The 26,568-nt window shown below is 37.3% G+C and overlaps 2 protein-coding genes across 6 annotated transcripts in view; one reads left to right on the top strand and one right to left on the bottom strand.

Annotated features, from left to right (window-relative positions):
- The window catches only part of CENPP (centromere protein P), a 128,261-nt gene that overhangs the window by 77,040 nt on the left and 24,653 nt on the right, over nt 1-26,568 (top strand). The window lies entirely within an intron of this gene.
- On the bottom strand, nt 1,841-23,516 carry ECM2 (extracellular matrix protein 2). 5 transcript variants are annotated; one of them, XM_090148032.1, is made up of 12 exons: nt 22,492-22,778; nt 18,931-19,244; nt 14,188-14,376; nt 12,540-13,088; nt 12,097-12,212; nt 11,627-11,762; nt 10,320-10,477; nt 8,909-9,048; nt 7,541-7,867; nt 3,694-6,797; nt 3,409-3,604; nt 1,841-2,192 (listed from the first exon to the last, which is right to left on the bottom strand). In XM_090148032.1, the coding sequence occupies exons 2-10, from the start codon at nt 19,217-19,219 to the stop codon at nt 6,590-6,592; spliced, it is 2,112 nt and encodes a 703-aa protein (XP_090004158.1). In that variant the 5' UTR covers nt 19,220-19,244; nt 22,492-22,778; the 3' UTR covers nt 1,841-2,192; nt 3,409-3,604; nt 3,694-6,589. The 5 variants fall into 5 exon arrangements, with proteins under 5 accessions (XP_090004158.1, XP_090004159.1, XP_090004161.1 ...); XM_090148033.1 differs by having other exon boundaries at nt 4,117-6,797; XM_090148035.1 differs by lacking the exon at nt 22,492-22,778 and adding an exon at nt 23,417-23,516 and having other exon boundaries at nt 3,409-6,797.

Genomic DNA, 26,568 nt, shown 5'->3' with positions numbered 1-26,568 from the left:
TGCAATGAGGTCTTCCCTGAGCCTCGTCTTCTCCAGACTGAACAATCCCAGCTCCCTCAGCCACTGCTCATAGGACTTGTGCTCCAGACCCCTCACCAGTTTCGTTGCCCTTCTCTGGACATGTTCCAGGGCCTCAATGTCTTTCTTGTAGTGAGGGGCCCAAAACTGAACACAGTACTGAGGTGCAGCCTCACCAGTGCTGAGTACAGGGGATGATCACCTCCTGCTCCTGCTGGCCACACTATTTCTAATGCAGGCCAGGATGCTGTTGGCCCTAACGGCCACCTGGGCACACTGCTGGCTCATGTTCAGCTGAGCACCAACCAACACCCCCGGGTCCCTTTCCTCTTCTAGTCATCCAGCCACCTGTCCCCAAGCCTATAGATAGCACTGTATAGGGTGGTTGTGGCCAAAATGCAGGCACTTGGCCTTGTTGAACCTCATCCCATTCACCTCATCTCCAGCTCCCTCTGAAGGGCCTCCCTACCCTCAGGCAGACCACCAGTACCTCTGTGCTTTTAGATTTGGCGTGCGACTGAAGCAGGATTCATGCGTGCTGTGAGGACTCACGTGCAGCAGTACAGCTCCCAGGTGGTGATGAGAGGTGAAGTTGTCAACAGCTCTTTAGCCCTGTTCAAATGAGAACCCCCTTTGTTTGTATCATGTAGTGCCATTGGGAACGTGATTCATTGCTGGGGAATTTTTAGTATGGAGTGAAGAGGCATTCGTATATTGCCACAAGAAACTTCTCTGCAGTGCCCAGATTGTGTATTGGGAAACTTATGAGCTCTGTTCACAGGCTGGAAGTTCTATTCAGCACCAGTTAGACGAGGCTCTGTACAAAGTGCTTAAGAACAGCTGTACTGGATCAGATCGGAGCTCATTTAGTCCAGTCTCCTGTCTTTGGCAGTAACGAAAAATAGTTCCACAGACAAAGGGTGCTGCAGTTTATTACGTTCCTTTGCTTTTAGTTTCTCTAAAGTAAAGTTGTGATTTTAAGACAGCTCTTCTGTTCACCTTTGAGATTCATCTTGGGATAATTTGACTTTTTTATGCCTTACCCTTGAGGATTGCTCACTTATTGTGTGAAAAAGTTGATACTATAATTCTAGCAAGTCTGTTAGATTAGTCTTTCTTTACTAACTGGAGTATTTCTGTATAATAAAATTAATGATAATTTATCCTGGGTTGTTTTATGGTGTGATCAGAACTGTTTTACACGGTGTTGACTATGTAAGTTCCTTCACAGAACAGTATATAAATGTTTTCACAAGGGTAATTTAGTGCAGTAATAGCTGTTACAACTTGTTCACCTCGTATGAGCTATAACAAAAGTTTTTGAGATGTCCTCTTTGGTATTCTCCATTCCCTTCTTCAAGCAAAAGGGAAAAAACATTTTTTCCTTTAAAATTTATGGGTTTTGCCATAAAGTGGGGTAGGGTGTCTATTAGCAAAGAACACGTAATGACACTTTATAGTTCATATATGGATAACACCAGGGGAATGTATTCCCATTGAATCACCATAGTAGTTTAACAAAATTGTTAAAATGGTTCTTGGTAGCGTTTGGGTGAGGCTTCTTGGTTCTTGAATCAGTGTAAAACTTTAAAGCACTGTGTTGATTTTCTAGGATAACAGCAACTAAATACACGGTGATTACATGACTGCTTCTTTGTGTGGAAAAGCAGATCTGTTTAATACATCTTAGAGTTTTGTATTTGACGTCTTCCCTACTTTTAGATGGAAAATTTGTTCCAACATTTTTCCACAATATTTTGAGCCTTGCAACTGTTCATAAGTTGTTGACATCATTAAACCAGAGCTCTTATTTCATGTCTGCTGTTCCCCCCCCCCCTTTAAAATGCTTTTCAATATGCCAGAGGAAATAAAATTAAAGCCTTTTACCTTGAAATAGAGAGTTTGGGATTTGATGGTAACTAGCTATAATAGAAGGGTAACGTTACTAAATAAGGAATAGCAGCAGGGATCTCTCTTTTGTTCATTAGAAAACAGAGAAGTATGTCTTTTGAATGAGTCAAACACATTATTATGAACTAGTTTTTTTGGATTGCTGTTTATACTTCTGTTACTTTTCAAGAAGGGCATTAAGGCTGTTGTGCAGACTGTCCTCCAAGTGAGGCCAAGGTACACAGCTGACTGCTGGTTCTGGTCCGCCAATCTTTACATGTCACCTGAGGAAAAAGATTTTAAGTAGTTTAAAAGTAGGTCTCTATAAAAACTTGCATTTTTTCCAAAGTAGTTTTCACCTCTGTGGTTAGGACATTTCACAGAATGGTTGCAGTGTTATTGTTATTACTCCCCTCAAAGCGCTGATTTGACCTGAATTTTGGTCTTCCACAACTTGATAGCATAAATATTTTTTCACAGTGGATAGTTATATAAAAGTTATAACACGTGTAGATACTGCGTGTTCGTTTTGTTTAATGCCTCTAAACAGAAGTGACCCTTTACAGGTTGTTTCAAACTAAAAAAAAGGTCTAAAGAGGCATTACCCTGCGGCTCCATTGTGCCAGCAGCTTCCAATGAGTAGATGCTTTCATGGGTTTCTTTAGGAAGCTTCCAACTTGCAGACTACCAGATATCTTATAGATCTACAGATACGCAATCTGCAGGCTTGTTTGTTGAAAATTGCTTCATATATACAGTTATCACAGTTATCGTGTAGAATTATTTTGGTAGTATTGTTTCATATTTGTAAGATTCTATTGGATGTAATTTTGTATTCTCTGAAAAAAATCGTACATTAGAATGTAAATATAGAATTTCACATTAGAAAATGTTTTCTCATGAGAGTTTAGACTAGCTGACATTTGTATTACTGCACAACAGGGATGATCTATTTGTTTTGTTGCCAGGATATAGCTGTTTTTAAAGTTTCCCCCATAAGAGAGATGTTACAAATTCATTTATTTCTTTCTGTAAAACAGCAGCCAAAACACTGGGAGAGAAATGATGAACTCGTGCTTTCCAGTTCTGATTACTGAACACTAAGATCTTTTTTCAGTATGTGCAAGTGTGATGCTTGCAGAATCGAAATTTGGAAATGGTGTCAACCACTCTCTGTTGTGTCATGTGAAACAAAGTGCCCTGGTGACATTCACTTTGTTTTCTTGGGTCATTACAGAGCTAGAAGCCATGCCTCAAACCTTTTCTTGTGGCAAAGTTCAGTGATTTGTAGCCTTGACAGGAGGAAATCTCTTCGTTTTTTTTTAAGTTGAAATGGAAAATGGAGAACTGTGGAGAATGGTATGTACTGTGAGCTGTACATTTTTGGGAACGCAAAGGTTCTAATAGCTGTAACATGTGGAATAATTAATAGTGATCTCATTTCATGCAAGTGAGATGGCTATTGCTTTTCTGAAAAATTTTTGAACAAAGTGCCTGTACCTTGTATTAGGGGAAACACTGACTCTAGGCGTTGCTTCAAATTCAGAAAGCTATCCAATCTTCCGTGGTAACAGACTTATCTGCTGGACACATTAGCTGTGCATGTCTGTGTGGGACATGTCTTTTCAGTCTTAGCAACCTGCAGCTTCTTCTCACTTGAATCTCTGGGTAAATACAAATGCACCTACATCTGCATCTGGAAAACAAGAGAAAGAAGAGTATTTCTCTGCATCCACCCAAGTCTGATTTTGGTTCAAAACTGTTGCTTGATTTGTGAGTTTGTACCGACTGAATTTCTGTGGGCAGTCATGATTCCACCTATCTAGGAATAACGTGGAGTCCCTGCAGGCATCTCAGCTGAGCTTCTTGTCAGACTAAAAGATCAAGTGCCAACTTCTGTAAAATTTAGCAGATTTTCAAAGTATTACTGTTAGCTCAAACAAAATATTTCAATTCCTCAACAATATTAAAAAAACAAAATGTTGTTATGGGGTTTGATCCATAGTATCTTTATAAAAGCCTTCTGAGACTGATAATACTTCCACAGAACTATATTCTAGTCTTAATGTAAACATCTTCTGAAGTATTTTCATTTACAGTGCAAATCTGCAAAAATGATTTAGTCAAATATATTATAGGGATTAAACAGTAACTATAGGGTTGCTTTTTTTATATCTATATTTTTTGCTGCCTTTGCAGAATATTTACCGTATTGGTGGTCAAAAGATTCTGAATTTGTTCCCCTATTTTTCTTGACCAAGAATGATCGTGTCACATCTGTCTTATTGTCACAAGATATGCAATGGCTATCATCCTGTTCGCTTTGTTTATAAAATCCTTCGAGGTTCCCTATTGAAAAATAGTAAGATTTATTCTTTCTATAATAAAGCCTATTTCACTTTCATTGTAGTTTTTAATTTAGAAGAATGAACAGACTAAAACTGCTTATGTTTGACATATGGAAAATTTATCCAAATTTAATTTCCCACGTATCCATCCATTCGTTGCATAACTTCTATCCCTTGACTTCTTTCCCTTTCTTGGTCTTTTGTCTCTGCTACTGTTCCGTTCTGACTCCAAAATTGCTTTCCTTCAGTCTCTCTGTTTCAATACTCTGGCATTATGTTAGCACCATAACTTTAAAATCATGTTTTGTTATCAAGGGCTTCTTGTATGAGCAACTTATGATAGCATGATGTTAAATAAGCTTGACATGCATTGTATTAAGTGACCAGAGGAAAAAATCTTAGACAAAAGATCTGCATAAAATCCACTTTTATGATATCTTAAAAGTGAAAAAGCACATATTGGAGATACAAATCACTACGATATGACTTCTGAACATACTTTACCAAACAAAACATCCAAAGCAATTGTTTTACAAAAGTTCACATACCTTAGGAATGTTTCTTACACAGAGATTATATTTTGACTCCTTGCACAATGGTAACATTGTGCCTTGCAGGTGATAATTTATTTGGATGGGAGAACTTTGACTTTGAACTATGCAATTTTGTGTTTATTGTTGTTGTTTAGCTTCAGAGAAAACAGAATTCAAGAGTTTCTGTATATTTTCTGTATATTCTGTATATTTCTGTATCTGTAATGAGCTGAAACGTCTGTGTTTTGAGGGCAACCACCTTTGCTGTTAAATGGCCATGAACAAAGCATTTATGCTGATTACACAGAGTGTTTGCTGGCAGAAGATTGAGATATTTGGGAAGTGCATCATAAAACCATTTTCAGAGTGAGGGAAAGAATTACAGTTCAGTAGTTGGTATGTATCCCCACAGGGTTTTTATGGTATGCAGTTGTTTACAGCTTTTATGTGCCTTTTAAAATGTCCAAAATGTCAAAATGTCAACATTAAGCCATTTCATCCTTTGTTCCCATCCATTCTGAAGAAGATATAATTAAGCAGCAAAAACCTATAGTACTGGGGGAAAAAAAGAGTAAATTTTGTTGTTTCTTATAGAATAGCCCAAGAAAAATGGAAAGCAACTGAATGAAAAATAGTGACCTGTCAGTCATCTCTAATCGTTTATTGTCAGCAGCCTACTCTTTCAAGAACATACTGTCAAATTTGATGAACATGGAAGCTGTTGGAATTACTTTCAGTTTTCATGGAATTTGTTCTTTAAAAGGGAAATATTAACTGTTTTCTATCAAAAATTTAAACCACTTTATAGAAAGAATGTAATATTATAATTGGAGCAGAATATTAATTTTGTTTGTTTTAAAATCATTGAGAGAATGAACCCACTTCTGGGAAACATCTAACCATAAGTATATACTTGTATACCTAAGTTTACATTAATATCAAATATAAAATTGAAATGGCTTCATCAGTATTGTGTCTACAGACATGATTTAAGACTATGGGTAAGATTTCAATTAGCAGCTAACTGGATTTTTGAAAGTTTCAAGAATATCTGTCCAGTCATCAAAATAGACAACATGGTCTGGGCAGCATAAATCTGAGCCAAGTAAGGACTGGACAAGCGAAGAGGACCAACCACCCTTTTTTCTTTTCTTTCATGAAGAAGAAAAATAGATGTTGTTTGGAAAAACAAAAATAATAATCCAGGCAGAAGTAAATTGCTCTAACTTGTCAAATTCCATGCTTGAAGACTGGAAGTTTTTAGTGTCCCATGTTTTGAAAAGAATTGAATGCTTTCTCGATGAAATTTCAGATGGAAATTGGGTAGGAAATTTTCTCTAGCACTGTGTGTGTATTAAGAAATTTGATTCTTGCACTATCGAATGTTAGTAGTTCAAGGTCTTTCATTGGTATCGTTTTTAAAACTAATGATACCATTTAAAATGGTTTAAATTCAGTTAATCAGATTAGACTGGACCAAGCTGGCTGCTTAGCTCTGTTCTCTTCTAAAATTTGGTGCTGTGGGGCTGTGTCTGAGGTCACAGTTTTGTCTACTGTATTTAAGTATAAGTTTTGTTGGTAGAAATAAAAATTTGACGGGTTTGAGCTTCTATTTTTACATTTAATATTTGTATAGTGGAACAATATGAAGAAATACAGTACTACCTTCAGTAAATAATGTCTTCTATCTTATTTATAGTAGTAAGAAGGGTTAGATAGAAATAAGCAGGCATGTTAGTAGCAGAGAATAAATAAGCCTGTTTTTCTAGAAGGGCATTCTGCAGTGCAAAAGTTGGGTATTTATTTGGTCTTCTGTGGTTTAAGAACAACACTGCAGTAGGATCTTATGCATGAAAACGAATGTGGTGACAGCTGTCTTGTGTTGATGTAATTGTTTTCAAGATGAACGTGTTCCAAACGTGAATCTTCACTCTCATCCTCTTCACTGTTGTAATGAACATCATCATCGTGGAGGTGGGTCCTGCAGATGCGTTCTGGAGGGACCGTCCTGTGACATTGTGGGAGGAATAGTATTTTATTGATTAAAACAACTCGTAACTTCATAATTTAATTTAGAAATGCAATTTAGTAATATTTGAATATGTTTATCAATATATATATATATTTTTTAAAGTAATAATTTAAGACTTGTGGAGGTCATTCTTCCTTAGATTTTCTCCTTGCATTTTCTCATTTATATCACATCCTTTTTCTGAGAAAAGTACTGCCAAGTTGCATGAAGGTGTGAAACTTTCTGCATAACATACATAAACCCCTTTTACTTTGTTTTAAAAGGAAAGTAGAAAGGAATTAAAGAAAATGCCTGACTTCACAGCTGGAACTGACTGAAAAATGCTCAAAAGATTCTTTCAGCTGAAGATTCTTTTCAGTTTTTGTTGTTTCTGGGGTTTTTTTGGTGAACTGTTTGGTCTGTGATTCAAGAGCAGCAAGAGATGGTACTTTGCTGTGTGTATCCAGTTGTGGCTGCCTTGGTGGGAATGTGGCCCAAGCAACATTACAGATTGCTTTTCTAGAGAGAACTGCTCAGCATCTCTGGGAGCATTTTCAAAAATAGGATAAAGGGTGAAATTGTAGTTTTCTCCCATTATGTGCAGAAGAAATACTGCAGTGGAAGACTCAGAATTTAGCTCCTCCTTCAAAATTTACAATATAAATTATTTACTAAATGTGAAAAGCTCTGGAAAGAAAGCATGTCTTGTAAAATTTTCATGACATTAAGCTTGCATTTACCTTATTTTGTTGTTGTTTAGTCTTAGAAAACGTAATTTTCTCATTTCTTCAATTCCAAATGGTACAGACTTTAAATCATTGTGATCCAAAAACAACTCTCTGAGAGAGTGGTATGCTCCAAAAAATGATACTGGATCTATTCCATCATCAGTAAGTTTGTTGAAGGACAAGTAGAGGTACTCCAAACCTGGCTTCATATGACCAAAAACATATCCTGGAATCCTCTCAATCTGATTTCCTATAAGTATCAGGTGGAGTAAAGATTTTGGAAGGTAGGAGGGAACGTGATACAGCTTATTGTATGAGAGATCAATTGATTCCAGGTTTCTGCATGAAAGGAGAAAGAAAACGGGACAGAAACATCATAATGTGCTGCATTGTTAATGCTGCATCCTGTACAAAATAACATATAGGAATGAGCAGAGATAGCTTGAGCAGAAGAAACTGGGGGAAGTAGTTTGTGATTTAAAAGCACTGAGAATTGCAATTAAAAATTATGCCAGGATATGCTTGGACATTTACCATTCATCTCATTGGCCTGGATTTTTAAATTTTATTCTAAAGCCCATCTGAAACTGTAGTGCTTTGTGAGTGGCTGCTTCAGCATCATTCCAGAAGCTGTTAGTAAAGGCATGGTTCTTTTCAGATGAAACTGTGTGTGAATCCAGAAAGGAAGTGCAGCTTATAGGCTATGGCAAGGTAGCTATGTGACTTAGCAAGTAATTTCCCATGGAAACTGCTTGTGTGCTCCATGTACTTTAAGTGGTGAAACTCTAAGTATTATTAACTTCTATGTGACAGAAGAGTGATTTGAACTTATTTTAGTGAGAATCATTCTGAACTTCAGTTCAGAATCGTCCCACTGTTCCTGTAATGAGGCCTACTTAATTATTGAATGTTCAGATGGTTGATGACATGCTCTGCTCATATTCCACTCTTGCATGATAGCAGTGCAGTCTTCCCTTCATTTGTTTGCTTCTGCAATTTTTAATCTAACGTGAAATTAGGCTAGAACACCATTTAATTATTTTGAATTACCTCTGAGATAATAATATATTGATTCAAAATTGTAATTGTATAGAGTATTATTGGTAATATTTGTTTTTGATTGAATAATCAGAAAAATAGTATTTACTCTTCTATGTTAATGCGGTACAGATTTGAGATGGTAAGGTAATTTTTGTTTTAAAGTTGACAAAATATTTCCTAGATTATACAATTTGAGGAAAGGAAATTAAGAAAAAAAATAGACAATTAGCAAATTGAAAGATAATTTAAAGTTAAAAGTTATAACATATAACTATTAATTTCATTATCTGAATTCTCGTAACAGAAAGAAGTAAAGTATTTTAAATGTTTTATACTCACTCTTGGTTTATCCAAGCCAAAGGTGCTATTCTGTGTTCTTCTAATTTGTTGTGCTTTAGCACAATGACATTTATCTTTCTTGTGTGATTAAAGCAAATTTCTGACACTTCTTCAATTTGATTATTTTCAAGGTATAGCTCCTGCAAGTGCATTTAGAAAGAAAATTCGTGAAAGCAAAATATGCTCTTATTTCCCACTGCAAAGTAAAAATGTAGTTGTTAAAGGTCCTTTGTATTACATGGTAAATCTTTTAATTTGTGGATAAAAAGCAAATAATCTGAACCAGAGTTTGTAGACATAACACAACTTTTGGTGAACAGTAATTTTCAAAGCAGTTGGTTTTCCTCATTTGTGAGAACGCAGATTGCTTTGAAAGATGAAACAGAATAGCAGTGCTTTAGTTTGTCTTGCCAGAAGTTGCGCTTTGTGATGTGGGATTGATGAGATTGATAGGAAGCAGGTAAATATATATGTATTTCTTCTTCTGGAAAGCCATTAGTGGGAAAAACTTTACCAATTTTTACTTTCTTAATATATTTGCTGGGTACCAGTGAGCTTTGAAACTTTTAAATTTAAAGGAAAATTAAAATGTTAATGTTTTACAAAGCTTAATGATTTGAGTCTGCAGTTTATCAAAACTATGTTTTACAAAACCATAGATTAACTTCCCAATGATGTCTTGTAAAGGAAGATAAACATGTCACAAACCAAAAGTGAGCAACAGCTGAAGTATGTATAGGACCTGAATAAACAGGAATAAACAAAAGAAGTTCAAAGTGTGGCAGGGAAATGGGATAGGAGACTCCTAGAAGAAGAAATTTTTTCATTAAAAATTAAGGGAGGATGAAATTGTTCAGGGAAGAAATCTTGTTCAGCCCCTCCAGTTCTGGAGGAATTCTGCAAAGGTTTGGAAAATTGAGGCATAGAACAGCCAAAGAATAGAAGAGGATAGTTGGCCATAGACATCAAAAGAGTGTTTTTATTTTCTCTCTCTCTCTCTGAGTCTATAGAATCTTGGTTCCTTCAGTTTTTCACTATGAAACAGGTTTTTCTGGTTTGGTCATTATTCTTGCTGCTATCTCGTGAATGTTTTTTCACTAAAACTATCTGCATTAGATTATGACTCTTGCACGAATGAAGAGGCAGAACTGATGGTTTTCTTAAATGCTCTTGCAGCCATAGTATTTTATGAGACTATACGAGAGAAATCCGGACTTGAGAGACACCTACTGGGATGGAGTCGGTGAATAAATAGGTTTCTGTGAATAAGAATTAGTATATCTCAAAACAAAATCATGAAGTTTGGATCTATTTTGTCTGATGATAGTAAAGTAGGGAAAGGAATAACAGTTACTGAAAATGGCTGAAAAAATAAAGCTTGGTTTTTTTTTTTTTTTCTTTTTTGCTTTACCTCAAGTGTGGTGGGAAGACCTTGAGGGATGATCCTAAACTTATTTCTTCCCAGTCGCAAATAAGAGAGACTTTTCAAGGGGTAGAAGGCCAAAGGACTGACGTTTGCTTCACTGAGTTTATTTCCTTCCAATTCCAAGGTGACCAGGTTCTTTAAACCTGAGGAGAAAAGGTTTGAAGTTCTGTTAGTGACTGCCATCTCAATCCAGTTAATTTTAAGTTTAAAATTTACCCATCTTAGACATTACAATGATCGCAGTAATGAAAAATCTTAATGTCTTCTTGAAAGGGTTTAAATTCATTATCTCATTGTCATAGAATTGTATTTTTAATTGGTCTGTAGAATTATTGAAATTTAATAGAGGCTTCATAATGCAAAATGAGGTAGCTGCAAGAGCTGTGGGTACTGCTACCCTTTAGGCCTCATTACTTAATGCAGCAGATGCTTGCAATGCTGTGTTGGGGCTGACCTTTGTGCAGTCAGTTGCCCAATGATCCCCCTGGTCCCCACTCACTTATGTGACAGTGGGTACATCACCCTTGCTTACTCATACCTTCCCTCCCTGCTGGATGCCATTCAACCACTTGCTGTACCAAGTGTTGAGGACTCTTCACAGATTATATACTGTTCCTCTTCCTGAAGGAACAGATCATGTAGATCTCAGACATCCAAATGCAGGCCACAGAAGAAAGCTCTGATTGGTGTACATTAACAAGGTAAACCATTTCATAAGAGGTTCCTCATTCACGAATAAACCTACTACTGTATTTGTTTGCTTTTTTTACAGAAGCTTTGATCATTTTAAACTAAAAGGCTCTTGTAGCCCCTTGGCCTGCATTTCCTTTCTCAGCTCCAGCATTTATATTGCTCCACAGAGAGCTGTGTCACCAAACTATTCCAGTTTCCATGGGGACCCATTTGGCAGAAGAGGAAAGGGATCAAAAAGTTCAGCTGAAGTTATGGCATGGATCAGCCCACATTTAGCTTTGCTTAAAAAGGTTGTGAGTTGCTCTGATTATGTTATGAGACACAGAGTGGTCAGATTGTGGTTCAGCAGTGGAGGCATCTTCAATGCACTCCAAATCAACCTCTACTTAGTAACCTTCATTGTAACTTTGTTGAGTAGTGGTTCCGTAAGAAGGGAAAGTGCAATATTTAAACACTCAGTCATGCAAAGCTTTTATTTTTTGCCTTATGAAAAAAACACGGCACTCTCATTATATCTAATCAGATGTGTTTGTTTGAACAGTTTGCTTTCCAAATGTATTTTAATCTTTTCATGTGATCGGTATTATTTTCCTAAATACCTTGCAAGGCGTCTTCATCAATGGCATGGAGTTGGTTGTCATTTATTTTTATTTCTTCCAAAGTTGATGGCAGTTCAGAGGGAATATGTACCAGCATGTTTCCATCCAAATACAAACGCTTCAGCTTTTTCAGGGTCTCAATTAAAAGGATGAGTAAGAGAATACAGGTCATCAAGGTGTAAATTACATGGGTAAACATATGTTATGATCACAGTTACCATCTGAAAACTTTTAAGCAGCAGTGCAGTAATGAGTAGTGCTTCTCGTGACTGTTTAACATTTAATGCTTGGTTAACATCATTTAAAAATCTCTAGTTATTCCTGATGGCAAGAGAAATTCATTGAAATAGCCAAGTTTTAACTGTATTGTAAATATTCAGTGGTTACATATTTTAGATCCAGAGAACTAAACTGGAAAAACTTCAGGTATTATTCAGCCATAGGATAACAGAAAAGTTGGGCTTTCTTACTTTGAATGCATGTGGACCAATGCCAGAAGAGGAAATATTATTTTTACTTAAATCGATCCATTCCAAATTCGGTATCCCATTGAATGCTTCATTGGAGATGGTGGTAATAATGTTTCCTAGGAAAGAATTCAATAATGTAGTTTGGGTTATGAAGTAGAGGATGTATTGAGTTGTGTAGTGTTGTACATATAAAAATATAACACCGTTTTATTATGTACAATATTTGTGGATATCTATATTCATATTAGTATTTAAAGTCTACTGTAAGCAAATTAGCATATCTTAGCATTTATAATTTATGGTGTTAAGAATCCCAGCTGTAAAGCAATTAATACATTTGTATGACAGGAAATTACAATGTATTAATGCTACTGCTGACTGAATTTGAAATAGGTAATATTAATTCAAGAGAACAAATAATGTAAATTAGACCCACTAATTACCTGTAAGGTCTAGACTTGTTAGGTCTGGATCTGAGATAGGTGGCATTTGTGTAAGTTTGGCGTTAATACAGCTTACTGTGGATTCTGAGATGGAACATGCAGCTGGCAAAGGAGGTGCTTCTATCGGTGGAACAGGAATGGGGAAAGTTCCATCATCTTCATCACTTTCGTACTGTTCCTCTTCATCTCTTTCCCTTGTTCTTACTCCTTGCCTCTTCTTTATTACTTCTTTTTCAAGTTGCAGCTCTTCCTCTTCAAATAACCTCCTTCTTTCTTCATCCTTCCTTCCATCGGGCTTCTCTTCTTTCTGATGGGCTTTATACTTCTGTTGATTTTTTTTGCCTTTCTTTTTTCTCCTCTTTTCACCCTTCTTATGAACCTCTTTCTCTTTAATCTCTACCACTTCTGTTCTAAGCAGTTCATCCATTTCAGTTTGAGTACGTGCTGATAACAGCACGTTGGGGTTGTCGAGGTTGTTGGGTTCTGGTGAGTCACCAGACAATTCAATTATGTCATCCAGTGAAACAATATTTGAATCCAATGAAGGGGCTGACCAGGTAATGAGAATTAAAAAAAAAAAAAAACAACAAAACAATCTGTTAAAGTTTCAGTAATTAGTACTTTCATATACTAAAAAAATGGTAACTGTAGAACGGTAGTATTCTCCTCAGATGATGATTCTTTTGAAGGTGGGTATGACTGCATTTCCAGAAAAAAGGGTGAGAATTTGAAGATAGCCTTTCTTACCTTCCTTTTTGAATTAGTATGCCTATTTATTTATTTACTTATTTTATGTTGGTGCAGGGTTCTACAGAGGTAAAAATAAAATTTGCTGGGAATGACAGAAAGGGAATTTGAATAAAACTCAGTAAGGCTACAGCTGGTTCTCCTGTGCAAGGCACTGTCAAGGATAGAGATGGATGTAGATGAGAGCTAACAAGGGAAATGTATGAACTCAATTAGCAGAGGTTTTACTTGCCCAACAGGGCAATTCCAATAAAGAGAGTTTAATTGTTTCAAATAACTTCTTGTTCTTCAGTTAATTTCTGTCCTGTTTCAGTGCATTTCTGTGTGTGTATGTTACACAGAGGCACAGAATAAGAGGCTAAATATTTTTACAGTAAGAGAAGGTTAGGTATTGGGAATGGGAAAAAGAAATCACGTTCTCTCCTCTATTTTTCATTAAAAAAAAAATGCTTTTGTATAATTTCTTCAAGTGTGATTGTAGTCCTATTGTTTCTCTTAACTTTCCTCTCTTAAGTCAGCCAGGTGCATGTTTTTACACTTTCAACAAATATTTACCAGACTTTATATTCATGAGTGCTAGCAGTTAATTATCGATCCTTTGTAAGTAAAAGTGGGTTATAAAATGTAACCAGCCGATTTCTTTCTTGATGTATTTACCAAATTTTTGTACAGGAGAAGAAAAGAAGAAAGGAGGGAAAAATAGAAATACAATCATCTTCTTTACGTATTCTCTAAAAATTAATACAAACTCACCTAGAGCTGCTCTTACCACATAATTCAGGGCTTTTTTTCCTCTACAGAAGTATTATGTGTACCAGGTAATCCTTGACATTATTAAGTGTATATTTTATGTAAGGTTTTGCTTGAGGTAGTTCTAAAATAGTGAAAACATGTACTATACCAGTATCAGAACAAACTGGGCAGCATTCTCCTTCAGGTATGATGGTGTGGGGGCATTTCAGAGGATGGCACATGGTTGTATCACAGATCACTTCTCCTTTTGAACAGAGACATGTAATGCAGGGCTTGGGAGACCAGACAGCTTTATCGAACATTATCATCCCATTAGCTGTGCACTGCCCCTTCTTTCCTATGAGAGACAGAAAAAATGGAGTTAAATAGCGTAAACAGAATTACAAACAACAGCGTTTATTTAAAACTTTGCAGAAAAGCACTGCTATTTTGTTCACATCTTGAAAACACATGAAATACACCCTATTCTAAGTATCTTATGCTTATCCCTTAGTTTCTTGACAGTATTGTCTTTGGCTCATTAGCAGTCTCTAATCTCTCCTTGATTCTTGGCCGTTCAGCTGTGAAGGCAGCCAAGGGGGAGAAACACAGTTAAGGTGTGTGTAGCTGTGACCTGCTTACAGCTTCCTGTCAGCAGAGTGCAGGCTTTCTGTCCCTCTATCTGCTTCCCCTCTTTCGGGCAGTTGCCATAATAGTTCATTTCCTTCTCTTCCTGGCCAGCTGATGAAGACCCCTACCAGCTTTGTCTTCTGGGAAAGCTTTTGAATTCAACTTCAGAGATATTCTTAAAACAGGAAAATTAGATGTAAATGGTGAATGTCTGAGAGTCTTGTGCTTGGCAGCTCCTCTTTCCTCCCCATCCTTAGAAATGGAAAGCAGAAATCACAGTCCTCAATGAAAGCTGTGCAAAGATTTGGTGGAGAAAGAAGCAAAAGTTCTCTTCATCACAGTGATATTAAAACAAATCATGCAGAACATGAGAATAACTTTTTCCAGGTCCCCTTTTGTTTCTCTCTTGTGCGAGTGACATACCTACTGGTGTCTTGTACACTGAATGAGAAAGCTTTCTTAAGGCTCTGTGGAACCAGAAGGATGTTAGTATTCACTGTATAGTGACTGTTCACAGCCTTAATGCAAGTAAAGTCCGTTCTGTAACAGCTTGTAAGATGACAAGCATCCTACAGAGGGGAGGGAAATCAACTCTTTGAAAGGGTAGATAACTGCAGGATGAGGGGAAATGGTTTTAAGTTGAGGGAGGGGAGATTTAGGTTGGATGTCAGGGGGAAATTCTTTACAGAGAGAGTGGTGAGGTGCTGGAACAGCTGCCCAGAGAGGTGGTGGATGCCCCGTCCCTGGAGGTGTTCAAGGCCAGGTTGGATGGGGCTCTGGGCAGCCTGGTCTAGCATTAAATGAGGAGGTTGGTGGCCCTGCATGTGGCAGGGGAGTGGAGATTCATGATCCTTAAGGTCCCTTCCAACCCTGGCCATTCTGTGATTCTGTAATCTCTCCTTGTACCATTCTTAGTCTGAAAAAAAAAAAACAAAAAACCACCTCTTTGCTTAGGTTTGTGCAACTTCTTGTACTAATAAGTACTTTCTCCAAAGATTCTGAATGTGAACCTAATGAAAAAGAGATTTCCTTGGAGTACTGGTTGAATATTCCAGGAAGAAATGTATAAGGATTGCAAGCTACACTCATATATTCAGTAGGCAAATTGTTCAGGGAGCGTGAAGACTTAGGAAGGAAACTGCTCCAAGTCGCTCTCTTTCCTTCCAGTGGTGGAATCTACCTCAGCAAATATTTCCCTAGGCAGCTGTCATCCAGACTCCAGGATAAACATTGTGCTTTAGCATGACGTTTTTGTTGTGGGATTTTTTTTTCCTTTTAAGCAAGGAAAGGCCAAGACAGAGATTCTTTGTCCTGTGCAGTTCTTTTGCTATTAGCAAGCATGCTTCTGAACCTACTGAGAAGCTTTACTGAACACATCTTCCTTTTCTCTGCCTAATTAGTGAAATAATGTATTGCTGAGGGGTTCATTTCAAGCTGAAGTTTCTTTGCACTTTCCTGTGTACAAAGAGAAAATTTCCTCTTTATTTAGGGATGGTTTGACTTTCTCCTTCAGCCAGTATAAATATTGTCTAATACAGTGGAAAATTTTTATCTCAACTGAGTTCACATGCGAGAGGCTTTCCTTTGAGATAGACAGTGTCTCTGTAAGGATTGTGTGCAGGATTAGTTTCCCCACTGTCTGCCCTGGTCCATGCTTGGTTGCTCACCTGAAAAGGGAGAGCATTCAGGAGTGTCCGTAACCATCCTGGCAAGATCCCTATAGATTTGAATCAAATAAAAGCCTGAAATATCTCTGATATTAATATTTAACTCAAAATCTGTCATTCTGTGAAATACTTAAAGGCATTTCAAGTCTCAACTCCATAATAAAGGTATTCCTGTTGGATATGAACTTGTCTTCTAGGGTAGAAGTTATCGGATTCATTCTGTGATTGGCTGATAGAAAGGGGGAGGAATTAAAAATTTGCATCTTGTGATTTTCTAAGGGCCAATTAGTCCAAGTTGTGTATGTATGGTTTCTGCTGCATAGAGTTGTACTCTCATTAACCAAGCCATGTTAATTGAAGGACAAGGATATGAGTTAGCTCAGGGCAGATGTTACTTGGCTGTAAGTCCCTGTCACTATTTGCTGCATCCTGTCTTCTGTTTTTTATGTGCTTGCCAGTAATTTTTGTTTGAAATAATCTGCAAAGGAAACATATGCCTTTGGAATTCACATATGAGAGGGAGTAAAGGCTGGGTTGAGATTCCCCCTAAACTCCGTATCCATTGAGTAACCTCAGGATAGTAGCATGCGTAGGAAGAAATGAGATTTATGAGATGTTAGGAATAACGCCACAGTGTACCTTTGATTCTGCTCTACTTAATAGGAAAACCATAGTCTATGTTGGGCAAACAACTGAATTGTCTTATGTTGTGGTGAACTGTTTGATTTGAGTTTGTGTGATTTTTACAGGGAGGAAAGAGAAATGTCCAGTTGCCATGAAACCTCTATTTAAGCTGCTAATTTTCAGCCTGCAAATCGTATTTGTAAATTGTTTCTTTTTTCAGGCTACTAACAGCAGATTAAATAGCTAGAAAAGTGAAAATTCGGTTCTGGGTTTTGGATTGCATTTTTTTTCTGTTTTGACACATGATTAATAGTAGCGTTCTATTATTTAATAGGTTCTGTTTTTTCCAAATCTGACATTAACTTGCAAAAATCTTGAACTTTAAAAGCTAGACTGAAAAATACCTTGTGGTTGAAGTCTTTGGCATGTAAGCACAAGACTTTTAACCTTTGGAAATATGGTGTAAATCCAGCACGAGGTTCCAAATAAAATGAGTTCAGTGGTTTTAGCTCAGCTCTTGGATGGGAGTCCACATAGAGGGAAACAAACGAGGAGGTGGCGGGGGAGGGACCATGCATTATTTCAGCATGACTGATGGTCTCTGATAGACTGGAACATCTTACATAAAGTGTATGCTATTTACGTGGTATTTTCCTCTGTTTAATTTTAAAATATATTTTTAATTAAACAGCTTATGTGAGTGGTATTTTAGTATGTGTTAGAAATATTACAGTCAAGAGTTTCCCAATTAAAACTCCTTATTTAAAAATATTTTATTTGAAATGGGAACCTCCTCTAGGGCTCCTACTTTAGCAAAGGGGTTGGACTGGATGCTCTCCAGAGGTCCCATCCAACCCAAGAGTTCTGTGATTGACCTAGTGCTCGTGCCTCATGTGATGCACTAAGAAGCATTTTGCCTATAGAAATAGATTATTATTTTATGGAGAAAAGAGGTAACCGGGGCTTTCTTGTTTTGTTCATAAAATTGCATATGATATTTTTATTTCACGTGTGATCTTTCAGTGCTGGAATAGAAGTTTTTACGCCTTCATATTATTCACGAGCTGTTAGTGGACATGACCCTGTACTGGTGCTTCACAATACCTCCGTGTCTCCTTTCAACCTTTGAACTTGAATGAAGAAATGAGGCACTGTAATATCTCCACGATTACTTAATTGGTTAAAAACTGGATTTTTAACATGGAAACGTAGTATTCAGTCTTCAGAATACATCTGATTTTTAGACTCTTGTTGAATCTTCATTTCCCATTTGTGGCATTGATGTTGCAAACATTGTAGAGCAAGACTTCTCTTTTCCCTTACTGCATCAAAGATCAAAAAGATGTTTAACAACTCTGCTTTCAAACACTTGCTAGTCCTGCCTTCTTTGAGGAGTCTGTAGAGTGTCACGCTACAGCTACTGAGGTAGGTTTTAGTAAAGACCAATGAAATTATGACTTTTTTGGTGTTTTTTAAGACTGAAAGTTCTCATGCAGCTATTACTGTTATTGCTTTATTTACAAAACCGATACTTATTCTCAAACTATTGCACATAGATGTTGTTTGTTGCTTTTCAAGCATGACAGAAATTTAAGAGCCTAATACTTGTGTTGTTGGTGTTCAGTGAAACGTTGTTAATTGACTTAGGAGAGGAGCAGGGAGTTCTTCAAAATGGCCTTCAATCCTCCTACATGTTTGAAGTTATGAAAATATTATTCCAGCTAATTTTTTATTAGATGTAATGGAGCAAGAGTGCAAAAAATATTACTGTTATGTGGTTAAGTAGGCTTTTCTATAAAGATTAAGCATAGGGGATTAAAAAGCTTCATATACTAAACACAAAATTATTATAAAAGGCAGTAAAATTAGGTTAGAAAAGGTAACCAGGTCAACTGTGTGTTGCAAGTAGAGCTGAAGTAAAGCTTTAAGGAGTTGAATCTGAAAACAGGAGAAATTTAGCCCACTCCAAATAGTAGAAGTTTAATTCTTACCTGGCAAGACACTGTAACTAGATTCATGTCCACCCAAACCTATGAGAGAGTCAAATACTCCCACAACACCATCATCAATGTTAATGAGAGGTATGCTGGGTGCTGCAGGGGCAGGAAGCTTCATCCTTGGCTGTCTGAGGAGCCGGCGCCCTGCGTGGGAGCTCCTCCTCAGCCCTCTGTGCCTCATTCTTCTCCTCTGCCTCCTAAGGGCTGCATTTGTTTCGTTTTGTGACAAGTCAATGCACAGTGAAACCAGCAGCAAATAATAGATGAATGATGAGGCCTGCATGCTTTTGTACGGTTTGGAAAGTGTCCTGAAATGGGAAAAAAGTAGACAGTTAGAATCTGGAGAGCTTTATTAGGATATCAAAAACATGGTGCACTACTTAAAGCAAGGGGACCAACATATAGTACATCCATATAACCGCGTTTCCTCTTGGAAATAAATTGTCCTGAGACCTCATTTAAGCTATTTAACCTTAGTTAAATTGCTTAAATCGTGCTTGTGCACAACACTCAAATTCAGTCATGTAATTGCACGGAGAGATAATTTATCAGCTGACTGCCGAATGAGTCAAGCTGAGCAAAATGTGCATCCTTTTCAATCAATATTAATCATTACTCTAAAAAGATGGTAGCTTTGCATTTGGGGGTTGTATTTTTACAGGTACTTCAGATGTGCAGAGCCAGCAGGCATTTCTAGTTTAGCAATTGTTGCTGCTTCCAGCAAGAGAGTTCCTGAGAGCTATAAATTTTCTGCTTTATTTTGGTTGTTAATATTTCCTTCATGTTGTTGAAACTTCTGAAAGCTTTTATTAATTGTATGCAGTCTAAAAATGATGATCCACACTGGGTTGTGTTCTGCAGTTACTTTCCAAGAAATTGAGAATGACTGCATATCTGGAGCCTTACTGCATTCCATTACTTACATTGCCCGTACTGTCACCAATAGGTGGCATTCCAGAGCAGGGCGGTCAGAACCCAGCAGTAGGGACGGCAACAATGTGAAGGATGGTTGTACCACCATGGTAGCCAGTCTGTGCGTGCCCGAAGTTAATGCTGATTATTATAGCATTACTTTTTCAGAAAAGAAACTCTTGTCCTGTGACCTGTGTAACTGAGACTAAAGACACGGGCGTTCTTGTAATGCTGAGAGTTAACGATTGCTGATGAGAATTGGAGATTTGGAGCACCAGGTCGTTGTGTCTCAGACTTACAGTATGTCCATGCTTTTAGTCTAAGGAAGTCTAAAGGGGATTCAAAATGGCTTTTTCTTAATGTTTGTCAGCCTAGCTTTATGTGGAGCTTTTCACCTTGGAGATATTCATATTGCATAAATGCTGGATAGAAATGCAAGCAGAAACTGTGTTTCTGCCTGAATAAGAATTTTTTTGTTGTATGTTTTTATGCCCTTTGATATTTTTTGCTTTATATAATGGGTTAAGGTCTTGGAACAAGTCTCCTAACTCTTTCTATGACATAAGGCATATTGGGATTTTGTGCTTTTGATGCTTTCCATGGCATAATTCTCAAATTCTGTTTTTAAACGTTAAGTTGGCAGTAGATAAGCTTATAAACAGCATGGTTTTACTCTTTCCCAGTATGATAGTTTTTATATATAGTATATAGTATTATAGTTATTATTCAACTAATTTATTTTTAAAGTATTACAGCAAATATATATTTATTTGCAGATTTCTATTGAGCTAAGCCAATGCTCCTGTATTAAGAGAACTTGAGACGGAGGTGTCTCACACAAATTCCTATAATGTCCCCTCCAGGGAAACAACCCAGGCTGTATATTACTCAGATCTCTTTCTACCCACCAGAAGTCCATTATTCCCGAATGCTAGATAGGCTCTATCCCAACTTTTTCTTTAAAGAAATGACTGTTAGCTAACATTTCAAATAGATGCAGAAGCCATTGGTAAGCTCTGCTCTTTTTCAGAAAGTGCTTGCCTCTTAGCACCTAGTCTTGCAGGACAAATGGCCTAATGGCTTTGGTTTCTAACTTTCTTGCATGGTAATGACTGACTATAAAATTACACAGTAAACTTCTGTTCTGTGTGTTTGAGAAGGAGCAGAAGGAGCCTTCGGGGAAAACTGAATACACAAAGAAAAACCTTGAACATCTGTATTCATTCTGTCGAGTTAGTGACATCTCAATTATGGTTACATTATATAGTACACTTCATAATAACACCATAACTATGTAGTTGCAATGTTGGTACGTGACATTTGTGCATTTTAATGTTTAACTATTTCTTCTTGTGACCAGAGTTGTGTAGCAACATGACTGAAATGCTTTTCCATTCTTTTTCATACAGCTACTTTTGCATCTCAGTATTTTTGATGTTAACCTCAATATTAATAATAAAACAATATTAATAATATTGTTCAATATTAATAATAAGTTCAATCAGTACAAAGTGCAGGCAGTTTTCATAAAATACTAGAATCACAAATTTACAAAGAAAAAAACAGACACCCTTCCACCCCTTCCACCCAAGGGATGTCTTTCAGGCCAGCCCCGTTCACATGAGCCCATATGCTGTATTTTTACAGCAGCTCTTCAGTAGTGAACATTCAGTGCTACTCCTTAAGGCCAGAGGGTGTTCCTCACACACAAAATACTGAAATATGCCTTTGTTTCTTACACTGACTTATCAAATAAGCGGTGTCTCACATTTTCAGGCCCAAATTTTGAATGTCATACAAGAAAAAGGCCTTAAGTTTGCTGGGCTTTGTACACCCATGAGCAGAATTCTCAGATTTCAGGAAGTTACACTTAGTTGAGTGCCAGACAACTTCTAATTTGGGGAAAATTCAGCCTATTCAACTTGTAAGGCTTTTGCAATAAAAAGATTATGCTTCAAAATAGAATTATAGATGGCTAATAAATTGAACTTGCTATATTATTTTGTTGCCAGACACACTCAGTATGACTACACCCTTTCACCCTTTTGATTTTACCCATGAATATTTAGATCATCCATGCTGTGTGTAAGCATTCTTAAAACCTTTATCATGTAACGCGTTCAGTAGTTTGTAACTTTCAGAATGTTCAATCTTCAGTAAGTTCATTAACAGTTATTTTGCTGCCATGGTAATGGAAAGAGTTAATTTTTAAAACAGCAATCCTTCAGAAGTACCAGAACATCAGGATTTATTCAATAAACTTCCTTTATCTAGTCAGTCTATATTCAAATGCCTTTCTCAGTTGTCCTGGTCATTTCTCATGATACACAGGAGTTAAACTGGTTTACCAAGGCTTTTCAAGTTCTCCTCTTTAAATTGCTTGCACAGAAATGAGTTACGTTTAGCCATACCAGCAGAACTAATTGCACTTTCAGTTAGTTTAAGCTTGAAGTGTATGGCAGGCATTCACACCAAACAAAAAGCAGATCAACGGGTATTGCATAGTTTATCTAGAAAAGCATTCATGTTCAGTATTGCCAAATATAGCTAGTATTATTTCATACATATTTGCAAAGTTAACAAGTAGTTTAAGCCATTCAACGCCACGCTTTAAGCAGTAATTTAAAACGTAAAACATTTTACCTTGTAATCTAACCTAACAGCAGAATCTGCTTGGTGTCATTTAGTCTCCAGTTGCAAATGAAATAAAATCACACTGATATCTTTAAAACAAACAGAGAAACAGTAGGGGTTGTTGAAACATGTTAGATGATTCCTTAGTTAAGTCTGAAATCGCTTCGTTCCCTGGGGACAAAGCGCTGCTCTGCTCTGTGTGCAGAGCATCAGCTAGGGCTGTTACTTGGGGAACTAAAAACCTCGGTTAAGCGAAATGAAAAGCAGCACAATGTGTTCGGTCCGTAGGCTGACAAGGCACAGCTGGAAATTCTCTCCCACTACTTACAGTTGCATAAGGAACAAGAAAATTGAGTGTTTTCAGAAGACCTGAAAAATGTGCGTTCGGTTCTGTTTTATGTGCTCAGAAAAATAGTTTCCAGGTGGTGCAATTTTAGTGCAGATTTACTGATTTGCAGAGATAACATATATCTTGGCAAGCGTAAACTTAATGCAAAAACATTTATTAAAATTAAAGCATTTTTCCTATATTCTTTTTTTCTTAATCCTCTCCTGCAATGTATAGCCTATAATCTATCAGAACCAAAGCTTTATATTGAAGTCTTAGCATGGAAATGTTTTCTTTTGTCCATTTGCAGCAATGATTTCACCATAAGTTGTAGCTTATGCATGGAAAATAGAGTCACTTAAGCATTTTCCCTTCATTTTTTGTAAGGGTAATTACATCCTGAAACATGATACGGAGGCACAGCAATCCAGAAGTAATCCAAATATGAGAGCTGAGCGTGGGGGAAGGGAGGGGAAAACGGTACGTTACCACACGTCCTTTGTGTGCCAGCAGAGCCCTTTCCTTCATCCTCAGATAGAGCTGCTGCAGTGTGCCATTCTTCGAGGAGATGATGAGTCTGCTCAGCTCCAGAAACGACAAACGTACCTGCTGGATGAAGTTAGGCGTCTGAATCCTTCTGACGTTAACGATTTGTTGTTTGCTTGAATTCACACTCTGAGGAATGCTCAGACAGATAGTCACAGAATGGTACAGCCATTGCGTTAACCATAATTGTTAGCCTGTACATGGAGGAAAGATGTTGGGATAATGCATTGTCTCTTGAAATAGTTATCTGGTGTCCGGCGTGCTTTGCTCTGCAAAGTCAAAAGTAGAAATAACAAACTTTTGTGGTTTAGCTGCAGCTGCTTAGGAAGAATGGAGATGGTTATACTTAAGAAATGGGACTAAGAATCTGAAATGAGATAGCTGGGCTCAGTTCCTGTGTTAAAAACATTGATTTGTATATAGAGCAGGTCAAACAGTGGAACAGCGGATGACAGAAAAGGATGTGGTGCCAGGTAAAAGTCTTTATGAATGATGGTGTACTTACAAAGCGATGGCATTCACTTCTTTACATGTTTAAATGCTACTAATTATGCTTCTGACCATTGGCTCAGGATCACCTGCTGATGCTGAGCTCAGGCATCTCCTGAAAGCCTGCTGAGCAGGGACACAAGGCTGCCTGCTAGTGGCCAGTATGGGGGATCTGGCCAACCATTGCTCAAGCAAAACTCTGGTTTAATGCATCTGCTTCGGATGCGGCTGAGTTCTATCTAGTAAATCCTCCAAGTTGGGCTTTTCGAGTTATGTCACCAATGCATTTTTTGCTAGAGTGGTCTTGTAAATTATTTCAGACATCTGCTGCTAATTGGTCTTTAATCTTTTAAAAGTAGTATCCTGCAGGATCTAATATTTACTGTCTTCATGTGAATTATTCACTCTGCTTCGTGTCTAAGTACAGTTCTGCCTATCAACCCCAAATGCATTGCGACTCATGACATGAGTGAGCTGTGCAACATGCATGCATTTGTCCATTAAGAAGTTATAAAGCAGATTTATCTCCTTTGAAAAGTGAAGAGACAAACATTAAGCTGCAATGAATAAAATCATTTTTAGCTCTTCTGTCGTATGGCAAACTGCCTCCACTGTTACTCCATAAAACATGTGAGATGACTGTGGAAGTCTGGAGCCTTTGGTGTGGATTCTTCATGAAATGCAGGCTGACCTTGTCCTCAGAGCTTGTCATTTGCAGAGGGACACAGCTTTCCCTCTCCCTTTGCTGAAGCTAGCCAGCGGAAATTCTTCAAGGAAATCATCAGTGAAACAGAGGGGTTGGAATTTAGGTTGGCATCAGGCTTGTTTATAGTGGTTATGGCAGGTTTTTCTAACATCTCTATTACCTATTAGATGACAAGCAGTGTTGGAAGTAGGCTTTTAAGATATTTGATACAGTTGAAATAAGTGGTTGTTTTCTATTTCTGCCTCAGAAGACATTCTTTTCAAACACTGATCTCACTTCTGTGAATATAATGGATCCCGTGAGTTAAGGCAGCTACACTTCTGAACTGCTGTATTAGTATAGTTTCTGAATTTTAGTTACCTGAGGTTTTTAATCTGTTGCCACATTAAGAGGAAATTTTGTAAAGAATTAGAACTATAGCTTTTTGTCCCCAAAGTTGGATTCTTTAAGTATCAGTGGTTTCAGTACGGTGTGGTTTCTTCTATCTGCCTAACAGCTGAAGGTAATACATGAACACCCTTCAATGAGCCGATTTAATGCTAGGTGTGAGCTAGCTTATCATAGTAAGGGGAAGAATGATTTATTTTAGGCAACTGCTTTGATTGATGATATTGCTTAAATTAACTTCTTAACTTACTGTATGAGTGTACATCTGGATGTGGTAGAAATCATAAAATTATGGAGCAATTCACGTCTGAGGCGACCTCAGGAGATCAGACCAGGTTTTTGTCCACCTGGTCTCAAAAGGCATTCACAGATTTTACCCAGCTTCTCTTTCTCCCATGCCCCATTGTCCTCATTGAGTTTGTCTGTCACACTTCTGAAGTTCACCTCGTTGACGAGCTGTGCTTTGTGTTCTCCTGGATATAGCAAGGCTGCTCTAAGGATTTCCCTGAGCTGCCTTTTCTCCAGACTGAACCAGCATCTTTTTTCTATTAATAGTTAGCAAACCCCAAGGAATTTGGAAGTGGTTCAGAAGGGGATATAGCATTCTTGATTATGAAATGTCATTGGAAACAGCACTAAAATAAGCTTCTCAAAAAAAAAAATAAATAAATAAAATTAAGGTCTGCTTCAAATGGATCTATTTTCCTGATGTATGTATCTCTTCTCTTATTCCATGTATTCTAAACAAGATTAAAGAAAATGTTTGCATGCCAGCATCATTGGCTGTCTGAGTGCAGCTGGCTCTGAGCTCTCCTTAACTAGATCTCCATCGGGATTGCTCACAGTGCTGACTGGCTGGTGAGGGGTTGCCAAGTTAAAACCAGGAGACAACATATACAGCAGCCATGCAGTACAAGCTTTGTTGTTTCTGGGGTCGGAGTAAACACAGAGGAAATTATGACCATAAAGACAGAAACTGTGTGAGTGGATAGCACTGCAGCTTTCTCCTTTCTGAAGCTGTCACACTCTTTCTGTAATTTGTGCCAAAAAGCCCCCAGTGATGGGGCCGTGTTGTTATGTGCTGTGAGCATTTGGGGTTTTGTGGAACTTTGCATATGGAGCACACGCACGGTGTTGTAATTTTCTTCTTTCTTTTTTCTTCTTTTTTTTTTAGTTCCTACTAAAATTAAATCTGGAAATCTTCCCAAAAGAACTTTAGAATGTTATTTGTAGCGAGTCTCCATTTCTCTTTTATTTTGAAGCCTAACTTCTCTGGATTAGCTTTTCCAATGTGATAATCTTACCAGCCTAACTTCTCTGTATACTTATTGATCATACTCTACAACATCTGTGTACTTATTGATCTTACATCTTCAAACTGGACTGGCAAGTAAAAGTATCACTTCAGTGCTCAGTAGTTTTATCTCGTTGCTAATAGATGTTTCATTGTGCCTCCTGTTGTACTAACTATTTAGAGAAGGGTTCTGTTGAAATAGGGTCCATTATTTCAGAATAATCTGAGAGAATTTTATACAGTCTGTCTTGAGATGATTAATTATGGTTAGGTAGCAGTGTATCTTATTCTATATATTGATGTTCTGTTGAACATTATTAAATGAATGATGTAATG

This window comes from Phasianus colchicus, chromosome 11, assembly GCF_987193195.1.
Source record: "Phasianus colchicus chromosome 11, bPhaCol1.hap1.1, whole genome shotgun sequence".
NCBI lineage: Eukaryota > Metazoa > Chordata > Aves > Galliformes > Phasianidae > Phasianus > Phasianus colchicus.
The sequence above is the reverse complement of the archived record's forward strand: the minus strand, read 5'-3'. Positions and strand labels throughout refer to the sequence as shown.

What these genes read in the sequence shown, in the direction of transcription:
- ECM2 (XM_090148035.1), bottom strand. Translation starts at nt 19,219, where the DNA reads ATGCAGGCCTCATCATTCATCTATTATTTGCTGCTGGTTTCACTGTGC. An exon ending in AACAAGTCTAGACCTTACAG is followed by an intron (nt 12,213 to 12,539) that starts GTAATTAGTGGG and finishes ATTCTTTCCTAG; the next exon opens with GAAACATTATTACCACCATC. An exon ending in TTGGTCCACATGCATTCAAA is followed by an intron (nt 11,763 to 12,096) that starts GTAAGAAAGCCC and finishes CTTTTAATTGAG; the next exon opens with ACCCTGAAAAAGCTGAAGCG.